This window comes from Salmo salar, chromosome 14 (assembly GCF_965601325.2).
Source record: "Salmo salar chromosome 14, fSalSal1, whole genome shotgun sequence".
Taxonomy (NCBI): Eukaryota; Metazoa; Chordata; class Actinopteri; order Salmoniformes; family Salmonidae; genus Salmo; species Salmo salar.
The window spans coordinates 30,330,235-30,356,819 of NC_138304.1; the positions used below are offsets into that span (position 1 = coordinate 30,330,235).

The following is a 26,585-nucleotide window of genomic DNA, read 5'->3' on the forward strand; positions in this document are numbered from 1 at the left end:
TCAACATTGACACTAGTTCATTTTGAATAATAGTTTAACAGTTAAAACAAGTTTAAACACTTCACTTCAAAGAATTAACACTTCAAAATGTACAAATAAGCTAAATCGTATGTAAAGATTAGACATCTTAGTGTAAACAACAATAGATAATTGAGTAGTAACAAGTAGGCTATTATTACTAAAGCATAATTTCAGGCAGGGGGCGCAACTTTCACTGGGGACGGGGGTGACATGTCCCCCCACATTCTGAAATGGCATTTTTGCCCCCCCCCCAGTTTTACCATTGGAATGTGATACAAAACGAGGTAATGGTGTGCTTTAGGACCATGCAAACTCCTCCAAGCGGTCGGGTAGGCTTTTTGGAGTGTTTATCCGACTGGATATTTTTTTTAATTACGTCCCCCCCACTTATAAAACCAAAGTTGTGCCCCTGAACTCCCAGCAGACCTCCAGCAGGGTTTGCTGGACAGAACCCTGCACTCCCAGCAGACCTCCAGCAGGGTTTGTAATCGGTAATGGCGCCAATTGTAATAGGTTCATACATTGTGAGTGATGTTAAACTGTATTTTTGTATGCAACATTTGCTAACATAGGTAGGCCTACACATACAATCCATGGCATATAGGATATACCCATAGTCTCTTGGGATATTCATATGGACCTTTCTCCTCATCTGCAAACACACTTTCACAGATTTCCTGAGGACAGAAAACATCACAAACAGGCTTCATTATCCTCAAAATAGACAGCACTGAATGTGTTGCTATTATCCCTCTGTCTTCAAAGTTTCCCTCTCTACGGACTGGAACTGGAGAATATTTTCATCATGTCCTACCACAAAAAGACCTGCCCTATCCAGTAGCCTACACTGTTCCTTTACTGACAGCTGAAGCTGGGATCAGAACCGAGTTTGGGAAACCCTGAGCTAGTTGATGACATTTAATTAACTTAGCTAAACAGCTACCTAGCAGCTCAGTTCAGTTAGCATACAAAGTGACCTACTGTAGCCAGCTAGCTAGCTGATAATACATTGTTTTTTTTACATAAAAACTGTGTTTACTTACTTAAATAGGTTCTTCCACTGCCTCCATTTTTTGGGTCCTTACAAAAGAAAAATAATGGGCAAAAGCAGCCAGCAGCCATGTGCATGAATGGAGACGAAGAAAAAAGTACATTTGTCACTAGAACGGTTTAGAACGTATTGTGACATTTGACTTTACCAGCGTAGTCCTCTTTCAATTTCAACAAATATAAATCACAGACTGCCGGCCACACTTGCTAACTTTAAAACTAGCATAGGTAACAACTACCCGGACAGAAAACAGTGACGCACATATCACACCACCCCCACAGAAGATTATTTAGAAAAATCTTTGGAACATTCAAACCGTTTTTGCGATACAAAAATTCCAAGGGTGTGATATGATTTTAGAGATATGGCAACGTGAGACTACGGGGATATTAACAATTCATAGGATTATAAGATATTTATAATATTATTTATATTTTGTAGTTTTGAAAGACTGTGTTTATATGTATTCATCCAAGGCCAGTTCACAACGTGGCATATTTGTGCGATTTTGAGGTTTAATTTGTCCGAGTATGACCGTGCATTCAGATCAGCTCCCAGTCAGTCAGTGATAGGTAACTGAACGCTTGTCAAAGGAGTGATGGTTGGATCAACGTTAAGATGAATCCATTAGCGACACTACATGGCAACCAACCCTTATTTGATACAATGTGATATTGGCCTTGACAAAAATAACTAACTTTAGCTTGATGAGGCCTGATTTTCTTTCACGGGGGCACTGTTTTGAACTGGGTGACGGTGAGGGGGGAGAGAGTTCCTTGCAGCATGTCAAGTACAGTTAACTAAATGTATTTTAGCACCGGGAAGAGAACTAAAGACTCTCCCACCTGTTCCCTGTAAAATTAGGGTTTCACCAAGGACTTCTGACGCCTCACCGTTCCTCCCTGCAGTTGAAATGCCTTCTCCATCTAGCCTTTCATTTCCCTTCAGCAGAGAGAAAGGGGAGTCTGACAGGACCTCCCAGCAGGGGGAGAGTGGCAGTGTGACTGCCAACACCAGAAACCAGCTAGTGACACTTTTAAACAAAGGCACCAAATATCCTGTACTTTGTATAATTAAGGCAGGGATCTTATGGTGGTGAGCAACTTATTCTCAAGTGAGCTGAAGTCAATGTAGAGAGTGGTGTCAAACCTCGCTGGGGAATCAAGAGGGATGAGTCAAGCAGCTTCTTATGAAGACGGTAACACGAGAGATAGGAGTGGCAATGTCTCCTTCACTGGCCGGAACCGCTGGCCGATATTGAACAAGAGATCCTCTACAAAGCTGTCTTTATGACATGCCATGTTTAGGAAATGTGTTTCATTCCACAAAAGGAAGAACAATAGGTCTGCACTCCTACCAGAGTTAATCAGACACCATTTATCCAATTTGTGAGAATACAAAAGTCCTCTGATCTCTGTTAGTTCATTTGTTAAACACATCACTAAAACGGGAGAGCTGAGGAGTGGCAGATGAACGCAATGTTGAATGTGTCCCCACAGAGCACCGTAAATAGAGAACTGTGTCTCTGTATCTTTCCGTCTCACCAGTGCAGAAGCCTCGCCTCGTCCTGTGGAGACATACAGGCCTTAGAGAGTGAGCCTGAGTCCCTGTGAATCTAATGAGTTTATCCAGCTGTGTTGAGCACCTTGCATCCAGGATAATTTAAATGGACCAGGATAGAGGGGGATCCTAATAAATCCCCCATGGTTTGTACAGAGATTGGTTGGGTGGAAGGATTGTGTGTGTGTGTGTGTGTGTGTGGTGTGTGTGTGTGTGTGTGTGTGTGTGTGTGTGTGTGTGTGTGTGTGTGTGTGTGTGTGTGTGTGTGTGTGTGTGTGTGTGTGTGTGTGTGTGTGTTTGGAGGAGAGCTGGAGTTTTTGTTTTGATTACCGTCCCTGTTGGCGAGATAAGGGAGTTGAGGCAGAACATTCCATTTTAGAATGCCATCAGAACTTATCCATTACAGCAGCATCAGCCATGATTTGATGATTTGTCACCACTGTGAACTTATTAAAAAATGACAAACCAAGACATTTTTGTTCTTGATGTAAATTCCTTTTTATTTCCATCACTCCATGGGATGTTTCAGTGGATTTGACAGGAGCTACCTAGGTGGGCTATTGGTCATCAGAGCTAACCTGTCAGACATGCAAATAATTTACCCATAGTATTTCTCCAACAATGACAACTCAGCAACGATCAAATACACATTTCATCAGCCATTGATGCAATACTCAATGAGAAATTAATAATAATACCCCTGACTCATTTAATGAATATATACTACAGCTGCCTGATAACCATCTCAACAAGACTGGAATATATATATATATATATATATATATATATATATATATATATATATATATATATATATATATATATATATATATATATATATAATATATATTATACCAGCAGACAAACAGAATATCACTTCAGCAGCCGACCAGCTATCAGTTAATACATTTTTGACAAGGTACATTGAAAAACTCTGCTAATGACACACTGTTTTTATTATTATGCTGCAATGTTCTGTTGATACAACATACACATGGGACCAAATCAACACTGCTCCTTTGAATTTATACATGTAACAGGAATAATGTCATCTGACTACAAGTGTTGTAGCATCGAAGGTCCGCTGATTAACATATACAATCCAACACAAAGTCATTTAAGAGAGATTGGCATTCCCCTGGCAAGAATCAATCCTTCAACATGTAATCTACAAATGAATTACCAACCAATAAATACAAACCCAAAGAATAAGACTCATGGCCAGATGTCCTAAATAAAAGCAATACAGTGAAATGTCTCTTAGAAATCATGTAGAAAACACAACACAATCTAATGAAGAAGTGAACGGGCAAAACACAACACAATCTAATGGAGAAGTGAATAGTGCAAAACACAACACAATCTAATGAAGAAGTGAACGGGCAAAACACAATACAATCTAATGGAGAAGTGAAAGTGCAAAACACAACACAATCTAATGAAGAAGTGAACGGGCAAAACACAGCACAATCTAATGAAGAAGTGAACGGGCAAAACACAACACAATCTAATGAAGAAGTGAACGGGCAAAACATAACACAATCTAATGAAGAAGTGAACGGGCAAAACACAACACAATCTAATGAAGATGTGAACAGGCAAAACACAACACAATCTAATGAATGAAGTGAACATGCAAAACACAACACAATCTAATGAAGATGTTAACGGGCAAAACACAACACAATCTAATGAAGAAGTGAACGGGCAAAACACAACACAATCTAATGAAGAAGTGAATGGGCAAAACACAACACAATCTAATGAAGATGTGAACGGGCAAAACAGAACACAATCTAATGAAGATGTGAACGGTCAAAACACAACACAATCTAATGAATGAAGTGAACATGCAAAACACAACACAATCTAATGAAGAAGTGAACGGGCAAAACACAGCACAATCTAATGAAGATGTGAACAGGCAAAACACAACACAATCTAATGAATGAAGTGAACATGCAAAACACAACACAATCTAATGAAGATGTGAACGGGCAAAACACAACACAATCTAATGAAGAAGTGAATGGGCAAAACACAACACAATCTAATGAAGATGTGAACGGGCAAAACACAACACAATCTAATGAAGAAGTGAACGGGCAAAACACAACACAATCTAATGAAGAAGTGAACATGCAAAACACAACACAATCTAATGAAGAAGTGAACGGGCAAAACACAACACAATCTAATGAAGAAGTGAACGGGCAAAACACAACACAATCTAATGAAGAAGTGAACATGAAAAACACAACACAATCTAATGAAGAAGTGAACATGAAAAACACAACACAATCTAAAGAAGATGTGAACGGGCAAAACACAACACAATCTAATGAAGAAGTGAACATGCAAAACACAACACAATCTAATGAAGAAGTGAACGGGCAAAACACAACACAATCTGAGTATCACTTGCTCTAATCCATCAAATTAATTCCTGTTGCGTGAAAGGCTGTAAGGCCATAAGTTAAGAGGCTGTGTGTGTGTGTGTGTGTGTGTGTGTGTGTGTGTGTGTGTGTGTGTGTGTGTGTGTGTCTGAGAGAAGAAGGACTGCTAGACACACACACACACACACACACACACACCACACACACACACATACACACACACATACACACACACATACACACACCCACACACACACACACACACACACACACAAAGCCCTGAGTCTCTGTTCTGGATATGCGAGCGGCGAGCAGCAGCGTGATTCATCTGGTTGGTTACAGCAAGCTTGGACGTTACAATGTGGAGCACAATGGCTGTGTAATCGGCCCTGACTGACCGGGAAGGAGACACTCGCCACAGGGACTACAACTCAATTTAGCTGGGGTCACCAGGTCAAACCTCCTCAATTAGTGCTGGGGGAGAGGAGGGGAGAGGACACAAACTGCACATGAATAACTTTCTTAATGAGCATTATTTGAACTGGTGCTGATTAGGGTCAGAAATAATTTGCAATGGAGGAGCTATGTGTTAATCATACACTGTAATGTATGTAATCTTCATGTATTGTTATAATGTAAACACGTTCTGAACATGAATAATAATTCTGAAGTAGTTTGAAATCGAATAATACCTTATTGAAAATAATAATACTATCAACGGATAAATAATCATACTAATGTATTATTTTATATTATGATCATAATTATTATACAAAAATAATAAGACTTTATGTATTTTATTCAAACATATTTGTCAGGAAATCAATCATTGACAGCAGATCGGGGAGACACCATCTCCCAGCAGACAGACAAGCCATGACAACAGGAGAGACACACGCCATGAAATAAGAGGAGATATCGGCCAGCTCCCGTGGCACCCAGACAGGCCCGGCACAACTCACTGAGCCCCAGCCTCCAGCACATCAAGAACACTGACAGCCATGTTAATGGGATTTCTACGGCTCCATCATCATTTCCTTAATGATAATACTAACCATATTTTTGTGTCACATTAGAAAAGTGTTAATGGGTGTTATATCACAGATCATTAATTGTAAAAAAAAAAAAAAAAATATCGGGAGCTTATTAAAGTAGAAACGGCATTAGAGCTTGCTAGAGTTTAAAGTAGAGGGAAATAAAAGAGTGAATAGCATATCTACTCTGTCTCTCACTTTAATCATTAAAAGCAAATGAGTGCAGCTCTTATTGCATTTTTTTATAATTATGAATACATACTGAATAATTATTTTTCATTAATATTCGCAACAACAAAACTCTAAAGCTCAAGTACTGTATGGCCTAGTTGCAATCACTTGGTTTTCATTAGGTACAGTAAATTTGGTTTGCAAATCGAAAAAAGTGGCTATGGATCCACAGAGTGCAGCACATCTGCCTAGTTCCATATTGGCCAGGTTGGACATCAATAAATGCATCGATACTGGACTAGAGATGGAGACATGGTTTAACTATGGTTGAACTCTCAACATTTGCACCACTTTAAATCAACACCTCTAATATGACAACCATAAAGCCTGAACGTCAATGACCTGAAATACAATTAAATCAAGTCACATAGACCCAATTCAAAAGACAAAATGGTGAGGAGAAAAAAAGTGTTTATCAAGGCAAACTCTAGACTGTTAACTAAGCGTAAACAGGGTTATTTTTGACAGTCAGCCTATACGACACAGACAATCTATGTTAGCTGTTGATTTCATAGCATTTTCTTGACTGTAATAAGCATTCATACTATTTCCATATTATGGATTCATATGAACCCATATCAAATGGCATACAGTCTGCTTCTATCCAATGCCAAGCCAATTCCCAGAGTTCACTCATGTGGTGACGTAACTCATCTTGTGATAAACATAAAATATTGAAGGTGTATATGACATGACAACGATTTCACCATACTCTGCTATACATTAACTAAATGGTGCAGAACGTAAATCTATGTATGCAGACGACAGCTACCCTGGAAATATAGTTTTCAGCCAATGAAGACAGAGGAGTGAGAGAGAGTGCTCTAAGAGAAAATATCAACCCAGTCTCTCTCTCGCGCTCTCTGCTCAGGAAGTCAGTGAGCAACGTGGCAATATGTTCTGTATGTGCAGAATCTGGACTAGTCTGACTGAGGGATCGTCCTTCTATTCCTCTATCACTGCAGATCACTGTGACTGAACAAGCTTCTGACCCAACACTTCAGCGTTCACATCAAAACAAAATCGCGATGCACCCGCCACAGTTTAGAAATGCAGATGGAACAGGATTGAGTAAATGTCAGTGGCGAAGGTGAAGTGTTTGCATATAAGTGAATTATGTACGGTCTTATCCTGTGCCATCTATTCCCCTAAGCATTAACGTCGCCGGCTACTTCTCTCAGACTTAATTGAAACGGGACTTGTAGCGTTGCCCTTTTCCTCAACGGGACCAAAACATAACCTCTGACTCCCTCCAGCATCCAATCGACTGAGAAGTTAAAGGGGGACAGATTCCACAGAGAAAAGAAAGGGGGACAGATTCCACAGAGAAAAGAAAGGGGGACAGATTCCACAGACAGAATAAGAAGAAAAAGAGAGGCGACCATCAAGGCTTTATTTTGTCCTCTTTCTCGTAAGCATTTCACTGTAAGGCCTACACCTGTTGTATTCGGCGCATGTGACAAATACAATTCGATTTGATTTGATTTCTCTCTCTGTACATGCTGTCTCTCAACCTAAGTCAACCGATAGCCTACCGTACGCCCCCGTCTCCGGACGTGACTGGGATCGACTGTCCCTACATGTGCCATCAGCGTCTGACCTTACTTTTATCAGTCACAGAACAAAGTGCTATTTTACTGTCAGGGTGTGACATGGACACTGACCCACACAACACAACCAATGACAGTGTGATGGGAAACTCTGCAATTACAGTCTGAGAGGTAAACTACCTACAGTAACAGCAACCATTACATTCAAACACTGACCACTGTCTCTAACCCACACAACCCACACAACACAATCGATGACAGTGTGATGCGAAACTCTGCAATTACAGTCTGAGAGGTAAACTACCTACAGTAAGAGCTACCATTAAATTCAAACACTGACCACTGTTTCTAGCCAACACAAGACAACCAATAAATAATACTCTGCTACTACATTTTGAGGGGAAATATAATCTGACAGACACCACCTAATGCAAACACTGAAACTATGCAAAATCCCCAAAACAGATGAAAAGGAAGGCTGTCTTGTGAACATCAGTATAAGTGTGACTGCGTCCCTACGGATAGAGGTGGACAAAGAACAATAAACAACATCTGCCTGCTCTCTTCTGAAAAATCTAGGACGTGTCCATATTTCATTACAACTTTACTTAAAGACAAGACAGTTGTGGAGAACATATGGCAGTAGAAACTGTTTCTGCAACTAAGCTGTTGCATTTGGATTTCAATAGCGATGCAAAAACAAACACTAAATGTCATCACTCAGACAATATTTAAAATATTGCATGCAGTCTCTCTCTGACACATACTGTTTACTCACACACACACACACACACACACACACACACACACACACACACACACGTACACACACACACACAGAAGAAATGTCCACACACACACTTGTAGCACATCTGCTGGTTCAAACAGATAATGTCTAAGTGATTTATCTTTGGAGAATAGAGAATGTCATTTCACCTACAGCATCAAAACCAGTCAATGCCAGCAAAGTGTGAGCTGCTGACAAAAACAGAAATCTATCTATAGAGGTGTTGTTTACTGTGAATATAACCAGCAGACACAGACACACTTGAAACAGTCTGTGACAAGAACAGTGAGATGTGCATGATACACTCACACTCACATTCCCCTCTCTCCTGGGTATTGATTTAAAATGGTCGCTGTAGGAATTTTACCATAGACCATGTAACTATCCTTAGAGATGAAGACTTCCGAGAATGAAAGGGGAGAAAGAAAGAGTCAACAGACCACAAGCTGAGACAGTGAAATTGTGGACAATTATTTGCTGAGCAAAATACAATGCCTGTCAGATGAACTGCAGCTCAACTCGAACCCCAGCAGCTACCATACCACAAATACTACAGAGAAATACTGTGTGTGTAAAGCTGGCTACCGTAGAACCGTGTATCTGACGGTTATGGATGAAGACATCATTAAAATAAAATAACCATCATAACTGTTTTGGGGGAGGGAACATGGACTCTTCACAACGTGATGAAACTTTGTTACTCCTTGCTGAAACAAAAGGTGTTGTTGTAGCAAACAAGTCTCTCAAACGAGTCTCCCTCCTCCCCCCACACAATGCAGTAGCAGCGCACATAGAAATAGAACAAATAGAACAGGCTTGGAACCTCTAACCCTGGAAATTTGACTGTAAACTCATGGGTACACTACACTCGCAATGGCTTCTTAGTATTGTGATGCAATCCGTTCCATGGTAATGTAGAATGTTCATTCAACTGATGTTATATGATGTGGCTCATGCAATGGAAAATATCTTTGGTTTTGTCAGTTAAGCTGAATCAACAAATCACAGCACATATTGATGGGTGCACTTCCTGCTTTTAGTTCTTGCTTTTACTTCCTGCTTTGCTCCTATGGGCAAATTCACAATGGCCGCCTATATGCCATCACTGGCTTGAATGGGGATGGGTGTTCTATTCATAATTTTTCTATGGCAGCACATGCAGTAAGGAGCAGAGGAGAAAATGTGGTGATTTTTTTTAAATAATAATAATGCTTAAAAAAAATGTCTATTCGAACAGTGACCCTGGTCATTTGGCTGGCCGATTACGTCATCCAATATTCCATGACCGTCACAGCCCTATGTGTGTGTGTGTACGTGTATGTATCTAAGAGGGAGAAGTTAGTGTATATCCCAGAGTATTAGGATATATACCTTTGGCACATATCATAATGTGACCAATTAAGAATAAATTAAGACAAAGTCCATCTCAAATGAATGTGTACAGAGCAAAAATAATGTATCACTTTGGAAACTGAGAGTCTATCAAATAAATAAATATCAGATGTGGATGTAGATCTGCTTTATGCTTATAATCATGTAATAGCATTCATTATAATATAGGCCTAATGTGGAATATATTATATGGTTGATGAAATGAAAAAATCCCCACTATTGACGAGTAATGATAAAGTTATTAGGTAATCTGACAGTTCGTGAAATCTAATTATCAAGGCTCTCAAGGAACAGGTCAAACGCAAAGTAGTACCTCCTAGCTATCAATTGAATCTACTAATCTCCTCCTCCACACGCACACGCTTTATTAAAAACGCTTCCTCCCATTCAATATCAGACTCGCGTCACGTGACACTACAAATCAACCATTCCAACAGACAGACAGCTCAAACTCCGAACTTCAGTGTCATTAACAGATCCAGATGGTCCTCAAACTCGCCGCGTTCCATCACACCGCTCGGGGTAGCCTATTCCGTATAGAGCTGTCTCATTTCTCCCCTCTCTAGCTTCTTAAATGTACACAAATTAAAATGTTACTATACCATGAGGGTTTTTTCCTACAAGAAAAATGCATGCGCCAGGCGTTTCCAAATGAGTATGTAAAAAAGGGGAAAACACTTTTAAACGATAGGAAAATAGTATCTAATCTCTGTAAAAACATGGATTCACACTACCGTATACAAATTGATTTAATCTAAAACGTTAGTTGGTGAATTTGGTTGGTTTCCACACCAACATAGTTTACGATCTTTTTCAGAGGCATCCAACATATCACTTACCTTTCAATGATCTTGGTTTAGCTTGCTTGCGGCGCGACATCCTACAGAAAACGCTGAAGTTGCTCAGTTTCAGACGGATAAATTGGATTCACTAAGGATATCCTTTTAAAATATCACTGACAATAGCAGCGAGTGTTATTTTACCATTACAAAAAAATATATATGGTCTGAATATCAGTTGCGATTATTTTGTGATGAGTAGGTGGATGTTAATGTTAAAATCCAATTAATCGGTAGGCAACTCTATTTAGTTCAACTGCGTATCGGGAAAAGTGTCAGAATATCGTGGTACCGTCATGCGCTTCCATTCTCCAGCAATACACATTCGCGTGTACTGTAGGTATAGGCTAATAGTCGTTTAGAAATAAAAGCTGAACTGTTGCTTTTAGCTTCAGATCTCAAATGCAGTCGCGTGAGAAAGACATAAACAAAACGCCTGCTGTGAGAGAGCAAAAATGAAACAAAAGAAAAAAAGAATAACAATTTTCCCTGCATATCCACCTAGAAGCATCAAAACTCTTATAGAGTCTTCCTTTTCCCACTCCAGTTAGCTAATCATGGATTAGGTTCGGAATCTGATCTAAATCTACGTCTAAATTGGGTTAAAAAGAGGATGAAGAAGCAGAGAGAAGATGGAAGCTCCCTCCTCATCACAAACCTGCAAGGTCTTGGACTGCGCTGTCGCTCCGGTAGTCCACATAATAATGGAAAATGGAAGCAAGGCCCCCAAAGCCATCAGGATGGCTCCAGAGGGGGCCCCTACCCCGCAGGGACTCGCTCTGTACGTAATCACTGAGGAAATCATTGTCAGCCTGCCTGCACTCACACACAGACAGAGAGGCATGATTAAAATCCTCGGGATCATGGCAAGATGCGGATTGCTGGATCTGCTAGTCTCCGGATCCGGAGTCGAACTCACAACCCCAAATCTGCTTGGTCGCCCTCGCAGTCTCGTCTGTCTCGGCTCGCGGTCGACCACTCTCCGTCTTCGGCAGACGGACTGGTCCCCCTTCTGGTAGAAACGGTTAAGCAGGGAAGGAGTGTTTTGTTGTGGCTGTTTACATCCCTCATGTGAGTGGTAGGCAACCATGCCATTTGGTGTTTGGGAAGAACAGTTGAACATGCTTGTTCTAAATATTCACCTATTGCAGATTAAAATAAATTGCTATATTAATTATAGATATTATATTATTCATTTCTGTAATATACATGCGTTATTACTATCTAGCCTATTCCTGTTTATTGTAATACAATTCATCCTCCGAAGTCAACAATTTATTTCATTATTTGTGTATAAATAACTCGAAACAAAAAATAAATCAAGAGTAGGCCTAATATAAAGCTCCTTGTTTCAAACCAGTTATAATATACAGTAGTATACGTTTAATGATTTATACATATCCTTTTTAACTTTGGGCTGACATGCTCAAATCAAACATCAGTATTGATACAGGTCATTGGATTGGATGACTCTCTCTCTCTCTCTCGCTCTCTTTCTCGCTCTCTTTCTCTTTCTCTCTCTCTCTCTCTCTCTCTCACACACACACACACACACACACACACACACACACACACACACCACACACACACACACACACACACACACACACATACACGCACACACACACACACACACACACTCTTTCTGTCTCTCTCTCTCGGCAGTGTCTTGTTATAGAGGTGCTGGCTACTGGTTTAACTACCCACGAATGTCCAGGTCCATACCCCTGCTATGTGAAAATTAGATCCAGAGAAGGAGTCCTGTGGTGGGCTTCTCACTCTGGCCTCTTCCCCCCACAGCCTGGTAGAGCGACGCCACTGTCAGGGGCCTCATAACAAAAAAAATCACACGAACACAAGGACATCTCTTCTCTCAATGCACTTTTATTCTGATGAATTCATACAGAATGGAGGCTGAGAGGGAGAGAAGAGTGTTGCTCGACACCTCATATAGACATGTAGAACAGTAGCACATTGGAGTCTAAATACTTCCGAAATATCACATGAAGCTCCAAGTACATCTTGGTACCTGTATTACAGCGTAAATTAAGAGTTCATTTCCAAAACGCTGTATCCATCAGTTTTTCACATTTGTGTTTTCACCAGAAATGATTGCGTATGGGTACCTTAATGTGTGTGTCAAATATTACTGTTCTCAGATTTTTTGTAATGTTTTTTTTTTCTCAAAATGCTATATATCTATTGTTTAGCTGGAATGGAATGTTCGTATACTGTATGTGACTGTGATATGTGGTTGTCTCACCTAGCGAGTTTAAGATTAATGCACTAACTGTAAGTCACTCTGGATAAGAGCATCTGCTAATTGACTAAAATGTCAAATGTAAATGTTTTACATACAGATCTCATATTACTGTATTGACTCATAATATTGATGTCACAAATGTATCATTTGTACTGTTCTTTATAAAAAAAATTTTTTTATTTGTTACATTTGACCCTGTGAAACCTCAAAGTACTACTTATTTCTCTGAGAGTGAGGCGGATATACAGCATAGTGTTTAGCAAAAAAGAAAACACGATTATTTGTCTCTGAAATTAACATCAAGTGATAGATTTCAAACAAATACATCTCTGTCATTTAACAACCCCATGCCATGATTAAATAGTGAGAGAAAAAAAACACTGAACTCTTTAATAAGTTCTTAAAACAATAAAAGCTAATTTACCAACATTTCTGAAAATGGTCTATGTTCTATGCTAGTGTATTTCTATGTTCAGTCTAGTCTATCTATTTCTATGTTTAGTTCATTGGATTGACCTTCAATTGGAGGCAGCTGTTCCTCGTTGCCTCTGATTGAAGGTCCTATGTATAGGGGTGTTTTTGTAATGGGATTTGTGGGTAGTTGTTTCCTGTTTTGTGTCTGTGCACCTGACAGGACTGTTTAGTGTCGTTCGTTGTTTTGTATATGTGATTTGTTTGTTTTTCCTTCTTTTGATTTAATAAAGAAGATGAGTATACACGTTCCCGCTGCACCTTGGTCCAATCCTTACGACGCCCGTTACAATTACCTTTTCTGTCGTATATTATGTTCCATATGTTCCATTTAGCATAAACACATTTACATTTTTCCTCTATTCAGATTGCACACCTACATTTTCAGTATTTTACCGAGTTTCATATTGTTGGATATCTTATTATATTAAAATATTGATATTTTATTCTCTGAGCAAGGCCTCGTAGAGGTTTAACAGAGTGGCTCTCAAGTAGACATCAGGTGGGAGTGTGGAGGAGGGTTGAAAGGGAAATGCTATCCAAGGTCATGAGTAGACCTAGAGACCTTTGCTGGCTGATTCACGTAAGGATGGGACCAAGGCGCAGAGGGAATGTGTGAACTCATCTTCTTTATTACGAAGAAAACCAAAATAAACACCTAAACAAAAACTACGACGAAAAACAGTCCTGTAAGGACACAGCTTACATACGGAACAACTACCCACAAAAACCTATAGAAAAAACACCCTTACTAAATAGGACCTTCAATTAGAGGCAATGAGGAACAGCTGCCTCTAATTGAAGGTCAACCTAAACATAGAAATAGAAAAACTAGAACGAACATAGAAATGTACCAACATAGAACATTAACCAAATAAAACCGAAACACATAAAACAAACACCCCCTGCCACGCCCTGACCAAACTACAATAACAAACAACCCCTTTTACTGGTAAGGACGTGACAGTCCCCCCCCCAAAGGTGCAGACCCCGGATACACCTCAAACAAAAAAACACAAAAATAAACCCCAAAACAAAAATAATCCCAAACTAAAGGGAGGGAAGGGAGGGTGGCCACCGTCACCAACGGTTCTTGTGCTACACCCCCCCTCCCCAATCCTCCACTATGGAGATGGCTCAGGCTCCGGCCTTAGTCCCCAACCTAACCTGTCCACCCCCGCTGAAGGCTCAGGGCTAAGGCGCGTTGCTGGAGACCTCGGGCTGAGGCGCGTCGCTGGAGACCTCGGGCTGATGCGTATCGCTGAAGACCTCGAATTGGAGGGTGACTCTGGGAGCTCCGGACTGGAGGGTGACTCTGGGAGCTCCGGACTGGAGGGCGACTCTGGGCGCTCCGGACTGGAGGTCGACTCTGGCTGCGCCGGTACCGGACTGTAGGGCGACTCTGGCTGTGCCGGTTCCGGACTGTAGGGCGACTCTGGCTGCGCCGGTTCCAGACTGTAGGGCGACTCTGGCTGCGCCGGTTCCGGACTGTAGGGCGACTCTGCAGGCTCCGGACTGTGGGCCGTCTCTGCAGGCTCCGGACTGTGGGCCGTCTCTGCAGGCTCCGGACTGTGGGCCGTCTCTGCAGGCTCCGGACTGTGGGCCGTCTCTGCAGGCTCCGGACTGTGGGCCGTCTCTGCAGGCTCCGGACTGTGGGCCGTCTCTGCAGGCTCCGGACTGTGGGCCGTCTCTGTTGGTTCCAGACTGTGGGCCGTCTCTGTCGGTTCTGGACTGTAGGACGTCGCCGGAAGCACTGGACAGGGCACTGTTGCCGGAAGCTCTAGACGGGGCACTGTCGCCGGAAGCTCTAGACGGGGCACTGTCGCCGGAAGCTCTAGACAGGGCACTGTCGTCGGAAGCTCTAGACGGGGAACTGTCGTCGGAAGCTCTAGACGGGGAACTGTCGTCAGAAGCTCTGGACGGGGTACTGTCGTTGGAAGCTCTGGACGCGAATTGCGCACTGAAGGCCTGATGCGTGGGGCTGGCTTTTGAGGCGCCAGACTATTTTCACGCACCACAGGGCTAGTGCGAGGAGCAGGAGCAGGACGAACTGGACTGGGCTGACGCACTGGAGGTCTAGTGCGTGGGGCTGGTACTGGAGGTACCAGACTGGAGACACGCACCTCAGGGCTAGTGCGAGGAGCAGGAACTGAATACACCGGGCCATGAACAAGCACTGGAGATCTGGAGCGCACAGCCTGCACAACCCGTCCTGGCTGGGTGGTAACAGTAGCCCTGCACGGGCGGAGTGCTGGCACAGGGCGAACTGGGCTGTGCAGAGGCCTGATGGCTGTCGTGCGTAAAGCAGGCGCGGGGTAGCCTGGGCCTAGGAGACGTACTGGTGGCCAGATGTACTGTGCAGGCATACTCCTACCTGGCTGGATGCCCACTCTAGCATGGCACTTGCGAGGGGCTGGAATCGCTCGCACCGGACTGTGCGTGCGCAAGGGCGAGATCGTGCGTACTTCCGCATAGACCGGCGCTCTTCTGATCCGCTGCTCCCCATAATAAGCACGGGGAGTTGGCTTAGGGCTCACCCTTGGCCCAGCCAAACTACCCGTGTGCCCCCCCCAAAAAGAATTATTGGGGTGCCTCTCGTGCTTCCGTCGTTGGGCACGCTCTTCGTACTGTCGCCGTTCCTCCCTCGCTGTCTCCACCTGTTTCCATGGCAGGGTCTTGTCCCCTGCCATTACCTCCTCCCACGTCCATGATGTCCTCCACTCCCTTCTTTCCCTGGCCCAGGATCCTTGCTCCTCCTGGGCCCTCTGCTTGGTCCGTTGGTGGTGGGTAGTTCTGTCACGTTCGTCGTAAGGATGGGACCAAGGCGCAGCGGGAATGTGTGAACTCATCTTCTTTATTACGAAGAAAAACAAAATAAACACTTAAACAAAAACTACGATGAAAAACAGTCCTGTAAGGACACAGCTTACATACGGAACAACTACCCACAAAAACCCATAGAAAAAACACCCCTACGAAATAGGACCTTCAATTAGAGGCAACGAGGAACAGCTGCCTCCAATTGAAGGTCAACCCAATAAACTAAACATAGAAATAGAAAAACTAGAACGAACATAGAAATATTCCAACATAGAACATTAACCAAAAAACCCCGAAACACATAAAACAAACACCCCCTGCCACGCCCTGACCAAACTACAATAACAACCCCTTTTACTGGTCAGGACGTGACAGGCTGGCTGTAACGCACCGCAAGTGGTAAATCCATACAAGACATAAACTCAGCAAAACAATAAACGTCTGCTCACTGTCAACTGCGTTTATTTTCACCAAACTTAACATGTGTAAATATTTGTATTAACATATGTAAATATATATATGAACATAACAAGATTCAACAATTGAGACATAAACTGAACAAGTTCCACAGACATGTGACTAACAGAAATTGAATAATGTGTCCCTGAATAAAGGGGGGGTCAAAATCAAAAGTAACAGTCAGTATCTGGTGTGGCCACCAGCTGCATTAAGTACTGCAGTGCATCTCCTCCTCATGGACTGCACCAGATTTGACAGTTCTTGCTGTAAGATGTTACCCCACTCTTCTACCAAGGCACCTGCAAGTTCCCAGATATTTCTGGGGGGAATGGCCCTAGCCCTCAACAATCCGATCCAATAGGTCCTAGGTGTGCTCAATGGGATTGAGATCCGAGCTCTTTGCTGGCCATGGCAGAACACTAACATTCCTATCTTGCAGGAAATCACTCACAGAACGAACGGTATGGCTGGTGGCATTGTTATGCTGGAGGATCTTGTCAGGATGAGCCTGCAGGAAGGGTACCACATGAGGGAAGATGATGTCTTCCCTGTAATGCACAGCATTGAGATTGCCTGCAATGACAACAAGCTCAGTCCAATGATGCTGTGACACACCGCCTCAGACCATGACGCACCCTCCACCTCCAAATCGATCCCGCTCCAGAGAACAGGCCTCGGTGTAACGCTCATTCCTTCAACGATAAACGCGAATCTGACCATCACCCCTGGTGAGATAAAACCGCAACTCGTCAGTGAAGAGCACTTTTTGCCAGTTCTGTCTGGTCCAGCGACGGTGGGTTTGTGCCCATAGGTGACGTTCTGGTGAAGACCTGCCTTACAACAGCCCTAGAAGCCTTCAGTCCAGCCTCTCAGCTTATTGGAGACAGTCTGAGCACTGATGGAGGGATTGGGCGTTCCTGGTGTAACTCGGGCAGTTGTTGTTGCCATCCTGTACCTGTCCCGCAGGTGTGATCGGATGTACTGATCCTGTACTGGTCTGCCACAGCGAGGATGATCAGTTGTCCGTCCTGTCTCCCTGTAGCGCTGTCTTAGGCATCTCACAGTATGGACATTGCAATTTATTGCCCTGTCTACATCTGCAGTCCTCATGCCTCCTTGCAGCATGGCTAAGGCACGTTCACACAGATGAGCAGGGACCCTGGGCATCTTTCTTTTGGTGTTTTTCAGAGTCAGTAGAAAGGCCTCTTTAGTGTCCTAAGTTTTCATAACTGTGACCTTAATTGCCTACCGTTTGTAAGCTGTTAGTGCTGAGTTTATATCGCTTCTATTGTTGAGACTGAGAAAGCCTTGTCATGTGTTTTTACCTTGAATCAGACTATTTGTTTCTCTGTATACATAGGGACCTAAACTGCATAAGTGGGAACTTATGATCCATATACTCTGTCAAGACTTTCTTTTTGTTTGCTTATTTTACATCCTCTAATATTAGCCGTAACTTTCACTCTTCAATCCATTTCCCCACTCACTTGCTGCCACACAGAAATGTGTGTACGAAAGATTAAATAAAACAGAAGACTGGCAAGAATTGACATGATGTGATTTGGTGAATTCAAAGCTACCTGTTAACTACAGTAACACTGGGTAAACACATATGAAACATCTATTTGTAGGTGCTTGGATTCTGTCAGGAGGTCCCAGCTGTCAATCTTAAGCTTGTTCCGAAGTTCCACCTCACCGTCCCAGCACACTGTCAGGAGGTTCTCCCAAAGTTTTACCACCTCTGCTTCCCCCTTACCCTCTCGCATAGTCTCACAAACACAAACAGTATGCTCCTTGCTTGGTCCTCCAGGGCTGTTTGCTACTTTGATTAGATGACAAAGTCACAGGGAAAAGACTTGACTTGGCTCAGCAGTGCTCGCTCAGTTCACTCTCTGAGGTACAGCAGTGATGTGGAGTGTTGCTCAGAAGGAGTTGTTGTTGTGTGTGAGACTGAGAGGAGCATCATGTGAAGGGTGTTGTTCAGGAGTCTGTGACAATAGGCTGTCATGACTCATGATCCCAATGGAGGACCTCTAGGAGTTTAGAACTGGAAATCAAATATGGGGTTTTCACAAACAAATAGGAACATTGATAATCAACCAAATTGTTTGTGTTTTGTCCCCACCCACTCAGCAGAGACAAAATGACAATAAAAAGAGAGGGAATGAAAAGAGTGAAAGATAACTGATGTGAAGAATAGAGCTATAGACAATTTGACTCTTCAGTGATGAGCATCATACCATGCTTAAGAAAATATATAATGTGAAGACACAAAAACAAATAACACAACACACCTGTCACGTCCTGACCATGGTAAGCTGTTATTTTCTATGGTAGAGTAGTTCAGGGCGTGACAGGGGGGTTTTCTAGTTTAGTTTTTTCTATGTTGTTATGTTCTAGTTTTGTATTTCTATGTTGGGTTGTTCTAGTTTTTGTATTTCTATGTTGGGCTTTGTTTGAGATGATCTCCAATTAGAGGCAGCTGGTCACTGTTGTCTCTAATTGGAGGTCATATTTAAGTTGGTATTTGTCCCACCTGGGTTTGTGGGAGATACATTTTGAGTAGTGTATGTTTCACCTCTGTGTCACGGTGTGTTGTTTTTGTCATTCAGTTTATTTATGTATTGCATAGTTTCACAGTATAAATAAAATGTGGAACGACACACACACTGCACTTTGGTCCACTCATTCCTACGACAACCGTGACAACACCATGAAATGCTTTCAAATATATGAAATGCCCCATATCTGAAAAAGGTAAAACATGATTCTATATCATCTCTTGGTATCATCTAGTTGAACCCTCAAAATACAACTAAGCCTTCAGCTGAAAATTATGAAATCAACACTTTTATTTGAGGGTGCAGTGGAATTTTGATAACAGCTAAATTGATGAAAATAACATAAGTAAAGAGAAAACAAGACAAACAGCCACAAAAATGATTATTATTAGAATACAAGTTCCTTATCAAAGTATCTTGGAGCATAATGGAGTAGTTGTGTTCCACTCATAACTAGTTGGTGAGACACTGAGACGCCAGGCCGAGTGTGTCAGAGCATCTGAGTTTCCACTCTGTCTTTCAGTAGGATGAAATGTTCCCTAAAGGAATATGTGGTCTACTGGGGACTGGATCACGACATTCCCCCTCACCCAGAGCCCCCGAGCCCTCTAGCCTGTCTGTCTGTCTAGGAGGGCTTCACTCTTCAGACACATCGGCCAAAAACAGTTGAGTTGTTTTTGGCAGTCTGAATACATAGTTTAGTTCACTTCTTTCTCTGGTTTCAGATTTTGTTGTCTGTGTTTGACTCCAAATCAACTACGAGTCTCTTAAAAAGTTTGAATGCTCGCAAAAATAATTATCACTGAAGGCTTTTTTTTAGTCGAACCCAGAATGCCCTAACAAATGGTGAAAACAGCAAAGTGTTGTGCACCCACAGTAGGTCAATTACACTCGTTAGAACAGGGCAGAGTGTGCACACATTCACACACGCACTCGTACACACACATGCATCCACGCACACTCCCGAGTGGCGCAGCGGTCTAAGGCACTGCATCTCAGTGTTGAGAGGCATCACTACAGCCCCTGGTTCGATTTCAGGCTGTATCACAACCGGCGTGATTGGGAGTCCCATAGGGCGGCGCACAATTGGCCCAGTATCATCTGGGCCAATTGATGTCATTGTAAATAAGAATTTGTTCTTAACTGACTTGCCTAGTTAAATAAATAAAAAATACACACACACACACACACACTTCACTTGCCTCATTAAAACCTATCTACTAGAACTCTGAGATGTGAATGTCTCTCTTGAGGAGGGGCTATGTATTCATCTCCAGAAAGGCAAGAATATTAAACTTTTTTCTTTGCTTATAATTACAATGCTAGCTGGGATGCATGACCCTGAGAATAAGGCTATGCTCCTGGGAGAGTGAAGCAGAAGCATCGTGCAGCCTCTGTCTGGACCTCCATTGCAGTGCCTCCCCACTCTGATGCGATGCCACCCACACTAGGCATGAGAAGGGTCGAGCCAGTGCCCCCATCACTGGAGGAACCCTCTCCCGGGACCTTACACCATGCTCCAACAAGCCAAACTCCTGAGGCTGAGGGAAGAATCTAGTGGGGAGTGACTGAAAACATTGGCCTCTCTGAGCACTGAGGCATGCTCACACAGCAAGCTGATAAAAAAAACTAACAAAAACATATCACAAGCTTGGATTCAGAGCTGCTTGGTTGGCTTCTGCTCTACAGAATCACAATAATCTAAAATCATTAAGCAAGTAAACATCAGCGTAAAACACACACACACACACACACACAAAATAAATCTATTCAGCAAAAATGTAATTAAAAGGTCAAATACAAATTTTCACCAGATTCACAGATTTAAAAGATATGTAAGAGATTATTGTCATTAACACTGGGCTACTCACAGAGATTACTCACAGAGGTTACTCACAGGTCCCTCATACGGCACCTGTCATCGTTGCCCTTGCAACTGAGAGGTGTCACAAAGTAGACCTGAAACGGAAACAGAAAATGCATGGTCCTCGTCAACACAGTGACCTTCCAGTTGGATATCCATCTATGACTTCCATGTTTCCCAGCCAAGGAGCCCTGCAGAGCAAGTCCCAAAACGGGTCATTAGCACGGTGGTGTCACCAGAAAGCCCATCACGGGCCAGAGAGGGAGTGAGAGGGGGACTCCTGGCACCGCAGTGGCTGCTGTGCGGGTTGACATTCAGGGCTGGCTGATCTATGGGGCTGGGGAGACTGTGCCCTTGCTCTGGGTCTTCACCACAAGAAGATCCTGGCAGCTTTCCCCCCATTTACTCCATCATAAAGCTGGGACACTGGATGTTACACTCATGTCTACCTTAGTAACTGTATCATGACCCAGAATATAGGGCTCTGTTAGGAGCTTCAGTTACAGGATTCTACACTGTACTCCCACGTACTATATCATGACTTAAGCTATAGGCGTTATAGGGGGCTAAGCTGCACCCCACTTTCTATGTAATGACCAGACTGCAAGATACTACTGTTCATAGACCACCCTCACTATTAAAGCATTATATACTGTAAGCTACACAATGCATGTCTGAGGGCAGTGGATGTACTTCCTCGGGACAACCTTTGAAGGAAATTCATGGTGTGATGATTTTCATGAAGACGTATTATTGGCGTGCTGTACACCATTAATCCGCGATGGGATAGTTTTTCATAGTGTGATCAAGAATCATTCGGGGGGGGGGGGGGGGGGGGGGGGGGGGGTGGTTATGTCCTTCGAAATAGCTTTGACCTCTAAAGCCCATCCCCTGTTAAATGGTGACCACTGTGAACATGCCAAGAAACAGAATACCTAGAGGAATTACCTGGAGCCAAGATTACAAATTCTACTCTTATTGCTGTATGGACACTTTTATATTCTTCTTGGCAATCACTCACAAGATGAGAAAAGGAGACGATAAGAGTCCTTCGAAATGATTTTCCATCCAAATGAGAGTGATACATTTTTTGTTCTCTCTCATTACGACTCATTCTCATTAGGGGTCTGACCGTCTCTACAAGTTTAAATCCGGCCTCTGTACCTTCCTTCTACATGCTGCTTCAACTAACTAGGCTACAGTATGCTGTGATGCATCAGAACAGAACACTCATCTCACGGAACATTCTACACCGTCACTGCGACTCCTCTCAGAGCAGCGATATATGTGTCTGACCACCCACAGGTTTGCCAGAGCTATCCCACCTCATTTAGTTTCTTTGTTAACATATAGTTCCTTTGTTAGCAGATGTCATATATCCATGTACTGTGATTAGTTACAACGCCCTGAATATTAATAATATATCCTGGTACAAGCAGGAAAAAATGTACACAAGCTGCATAACAGCTATATTAAACCCACTGGTTCGGTAGGAGTCACTGAGGTTTAATTCATACACTGTTCTCAAGTAACTTTGGTCATGAACAGAGGAAACCTCTAACTACAGAGTAGAATGATATCCGTTGGAGATGAAGAAAAGCTGTCTTTTAAGACCTACATCTCCCATTGATTTAAAGGCAGCAGCATTGTAGTTGACTGACTGGGGTGGTGTGGTGTGTTGTGGCTCTATTGAGGCATGTGGATAAGAAGGGCTCGGAAGGATTAGGAGGAAACCTCGCTCCTTCCAGGACATGTGCACATTATTCATCTCCTTCCACCCCCTTACCCCCCTGACTCCCCCCTGAGTGTCTCCCCCACTTCCTTGACAGTGGCACAAGCCCAGAGAGTCCCTCTCTGGACTTCGGGTGGCACAGGGGAGATTGGGGTAAGTTGTTAATTACAGGAAAAGGTGAACACACACGGGGGTCTCAGAGTCTGCATTGGTGACGGACCCTTGGTGGAGCAGCTGCTGTCTTTCCTCTCCCTCAGCACCATCTATAAGGGGACCGGGGGATGGGAGCCAGGTGAACTGGGAGTGGGGGACAATTGGAATACGGGACTGGGCCATGGAGGGAGGATGGTGGCTGGGTTGACCCCGTACTAAGGAGCAGCCATGGGGTGGGCAGTGTAGCTAGCTAGCAAGTGATTCTTCTCACCTGTCCAGTGTGAGACGGCATAACTGGGTCTTGGTTGGGAGCTGATTAGTGTGTCCCAGAGAAGCCCTCCTCACCACCCCTCCCCACCTCCCACCTAACACCCCGACTATCATCCCCATCACACACACACTTCCATGGCTGCCGGCTGACAGTGGGATGGAGGCCTATATATGAGGAGATGTCAGAGAGTGAAGGGGAGAGAGAGAGATAAAAAGAGGGGAATTGAGGTGGCCATTTCTATAAAAAGTGAATTAAACACCAATGAGAGCAGTTGAGGTGTACGTTGGAAGAGAATAGGGTGTCCATACTGATCTTCTACAGCTTGTGTCATTGCTCCATGTATGGAGCAGCACTGTCTGTATGAGTATCATTAAATGATGATAAATTATCTCCATGTTGCCCAAATATATAACATTGTTTTCATATGGGTGAATTTTCTGTTGGGAAATAGATGGCCTAGTTTAGTTCAGCGTGAGTATCAATAGGGAATAAATGATGAATGGTTAAGACCTTGTAGCAAGTTTTTAAAACATTACCTAAAGTTAAGGAAGCACACCTCATGTAATTAAACAAAATATTATTGAACACAGCATCTGTCAATTTCAGTTGTTGGCTAGTTTAAAGGAGCTGATCTGGGTGCTTCTGATGCTCTACAACAACAGTATCCAGGTTGTGAACATTGATTATATATTTATCTATCTTGGTCATTGAATTGATTGGTGGATGGAAATCTAGCCCAATTACTTATTTTGTCAGGATTGCGCCGATTATCTCCTTGATTCCATCACGCCTGTAGTCCTTGAGTGGATGCCTGATGCTGCTACCGCTCGCTTCCGTCCTCCCTGCGCCTTCTCATGACAATGGGATCTGTGGAACAAACAGAAACAGACATTTTTATAATCAAGATAAGTAACTCCAAAGATTATGGATATACTGACAAGATACGTCTCTCTGCCATAACAATGGGAGTCATTGTCCACAAAGCGGCACGGCGGGCTGTTTTAGCTCCCTCTAAACCTTTATTTGGATTGGTAGACACATATCATTATTGTAATCCTTTTTTGAATATTCTATTCAATAAAATAAACCTCATGTAGCAAATAAGCCATATATTTTTTGTTGACCAAATTCAACACTCTTTCATTAACCTCCATACAAAAACTCCTTGCTTGGTGGGTGAAACAATGAAGAAACGCCACCTGCTGGAGGGAGACAGATTTTCAGCCGAGCTGGGCATCTCTCTTCCTCTCTGGTAACTGATCCCACCCTTGATTGCAATTGCCAACACTTGAGACTGGCAAAGGCTGCATTCAAAACTGCAACAGTTCCACCCTGTTACACATCATACATTTCAAAGAATGTATATTCAGATCGATAGTGTTACGAAACCAATAACTAGCCGACTGATTTTGTTGCACTAGTTATGTCTAAGGGTCTTAGGCCTAGCTACATGGTCAGTAAGCTAATTTGATCTGTGCATAAATGTGAGAAGTAAGCGTCTGCGACCTGGTGTTGAATGTATGTGCCCAGGTGTTGAATGTATGTGCCCAAGTGTTGAATGTATGTGCCCAGGTGTTGAATGTATGTGCCCAGGTGTTGAATGTATTTGCCCAGGTGTTGAATGTATGTGCCCAAGTGTTGAATGTATGTGCCCAGGTGTTGAATGTACGTGCCCAGGTGTTGAATGTATGTGCCCAGGTGTTGAATGTATGTGCTCAGGTGTTGAATGTATGTGCCTAGGTGTTGAATGTACGTGCCCAGGTGTTGAATGTATGTGCCCAGGTGTTGAATGTATGTGCTCAAGTGTTGAATGTATGTGCCCAGGTGTTGAATGTATGTGCCCAGGTGTTGAATGTACAGTGAGGGAAAAAAGTATTTGATCCCCTGCTGATTTTGTACGTTTGCCCACTGACAAAGAAATGATCAGTCTATAATTTTAATGGTAGGTTTATTTGAACAGTGAGAGACAGAATAATAACAAAAAAATCCAGAAAAACGCATGTCAAAAATGTTATAAATTGATTTGCATTTTAATGAGGGAAATAAGTATTTGACCCCTCTGCAAAACATGACTTAGTACTTGGTGGCAAAACCCTTGTTGGCAATCACAGAGGTCAGACATTTCTTGTAATTGGCCACCAGGTTTGCACACATCTCAAGAGGGATTTTGTCCCACTCCTCTTTGCAGATCTTCTCCAAGTCATTAAGGTTTCGAGGCTGACGTTTGACAACTCGAACCTTCAGCTCCCTCCACAGATTTTCTATGGGATTAAGGTCTGGAGACTGGCTAGGCCACTCCAGGACCTTAATGTGCTTCTTCTTGAGCCACTCCTTTGTTGCCCTGGCCGTGTGTTTTGGGTCATTGTCATGCTGGAATACCCATCCACGACCCATTTTCAATGCCCTGGCTGAGGGAAGGAGGTTCTCACCCAATATTCGACGGTACATGGCCCCGTCCATCGTCCCTTTGATGCGATGAAGTTGTCCTGTCCACTTAGCAGAAAAACACCCCCAAAGCATAATGTTTCCACCTCCATGTTTGACGGTGGGGATGGTGTTCTTGGGGTCATAGGCAGAATTCCTCCTCCTCCAAACACAGTGAGTTGAGTTGATGCCAAAGAGCTCCATTTTGGTCTGATCTGACCACAACACTTTCACCCAGTTGTCCTCTGAATCATTCAGATGTTCATTGGCAAACTTCAGACGGGCATGTATATGTGCTTTCTTGAGCAGGGGGGACCTTGCGGGCGCTGCAGGATTTCAGTCCTTCACGGCGTAGTGTGTTACCAATTGTTTTCTTGGTGACTATGATCCCAGCTGCCTTGAGATCATTGACAAGATCCTCCCATGTAGTTCTGGGCTGATTCCTCACCGTTCTCATGATCATTGCAACTCCACGAGCTGAGATCTTGCATGGAGCCCCAGGCCGAGGGAGATTGACAGTTCTTTTGTGTTTCTTCCATTTGAGAATAATCGCACCAACTGTTGTCACCTTCTCACCAAGCTGTTTGCCGATGGTCTTGTAGCCCATTCCAGCCTTGTGTAGATCAACAATCTTGTCTCTGACATCCTTGGAGAGCTCTTTGGTCTTGGCCATGGTGGAGAGTTTGGAATCTGATTGATTGATTGC

At 43.0% G+C, this 26,585-nt stretch overlaps 1 protein-coding gene across 6 annotated transcripts in view; it reads right to left on the reverse strand.

Annotated features, from left to right (window-relative positions):
• Positions 1-11,513, reverse strand: part of LOC106569178 (zinc finger protein 521) — a 169,254-nt gene extending 157,741 nt beyond the window's left edge. For all 6 annotated transcript variants that reach the window (XM_014140256.3, XM_014140254.3, XM_014140250.3 and 3 more), the window contains exon 1: positions 10,862-11,513. In XM_014140256.3, coding sequence (XP_013995731.1) covers positions 10,862-10,901 — 40 coding nt within the window. In that variant the 5' untranslated portion in view covers positions 10,902-11,513. The remainder of the gene's footprint in view (positions 1-10,861) is intronic.
• Positions 11,514-26,585: the final 15,072 nt, after the last annotated feature.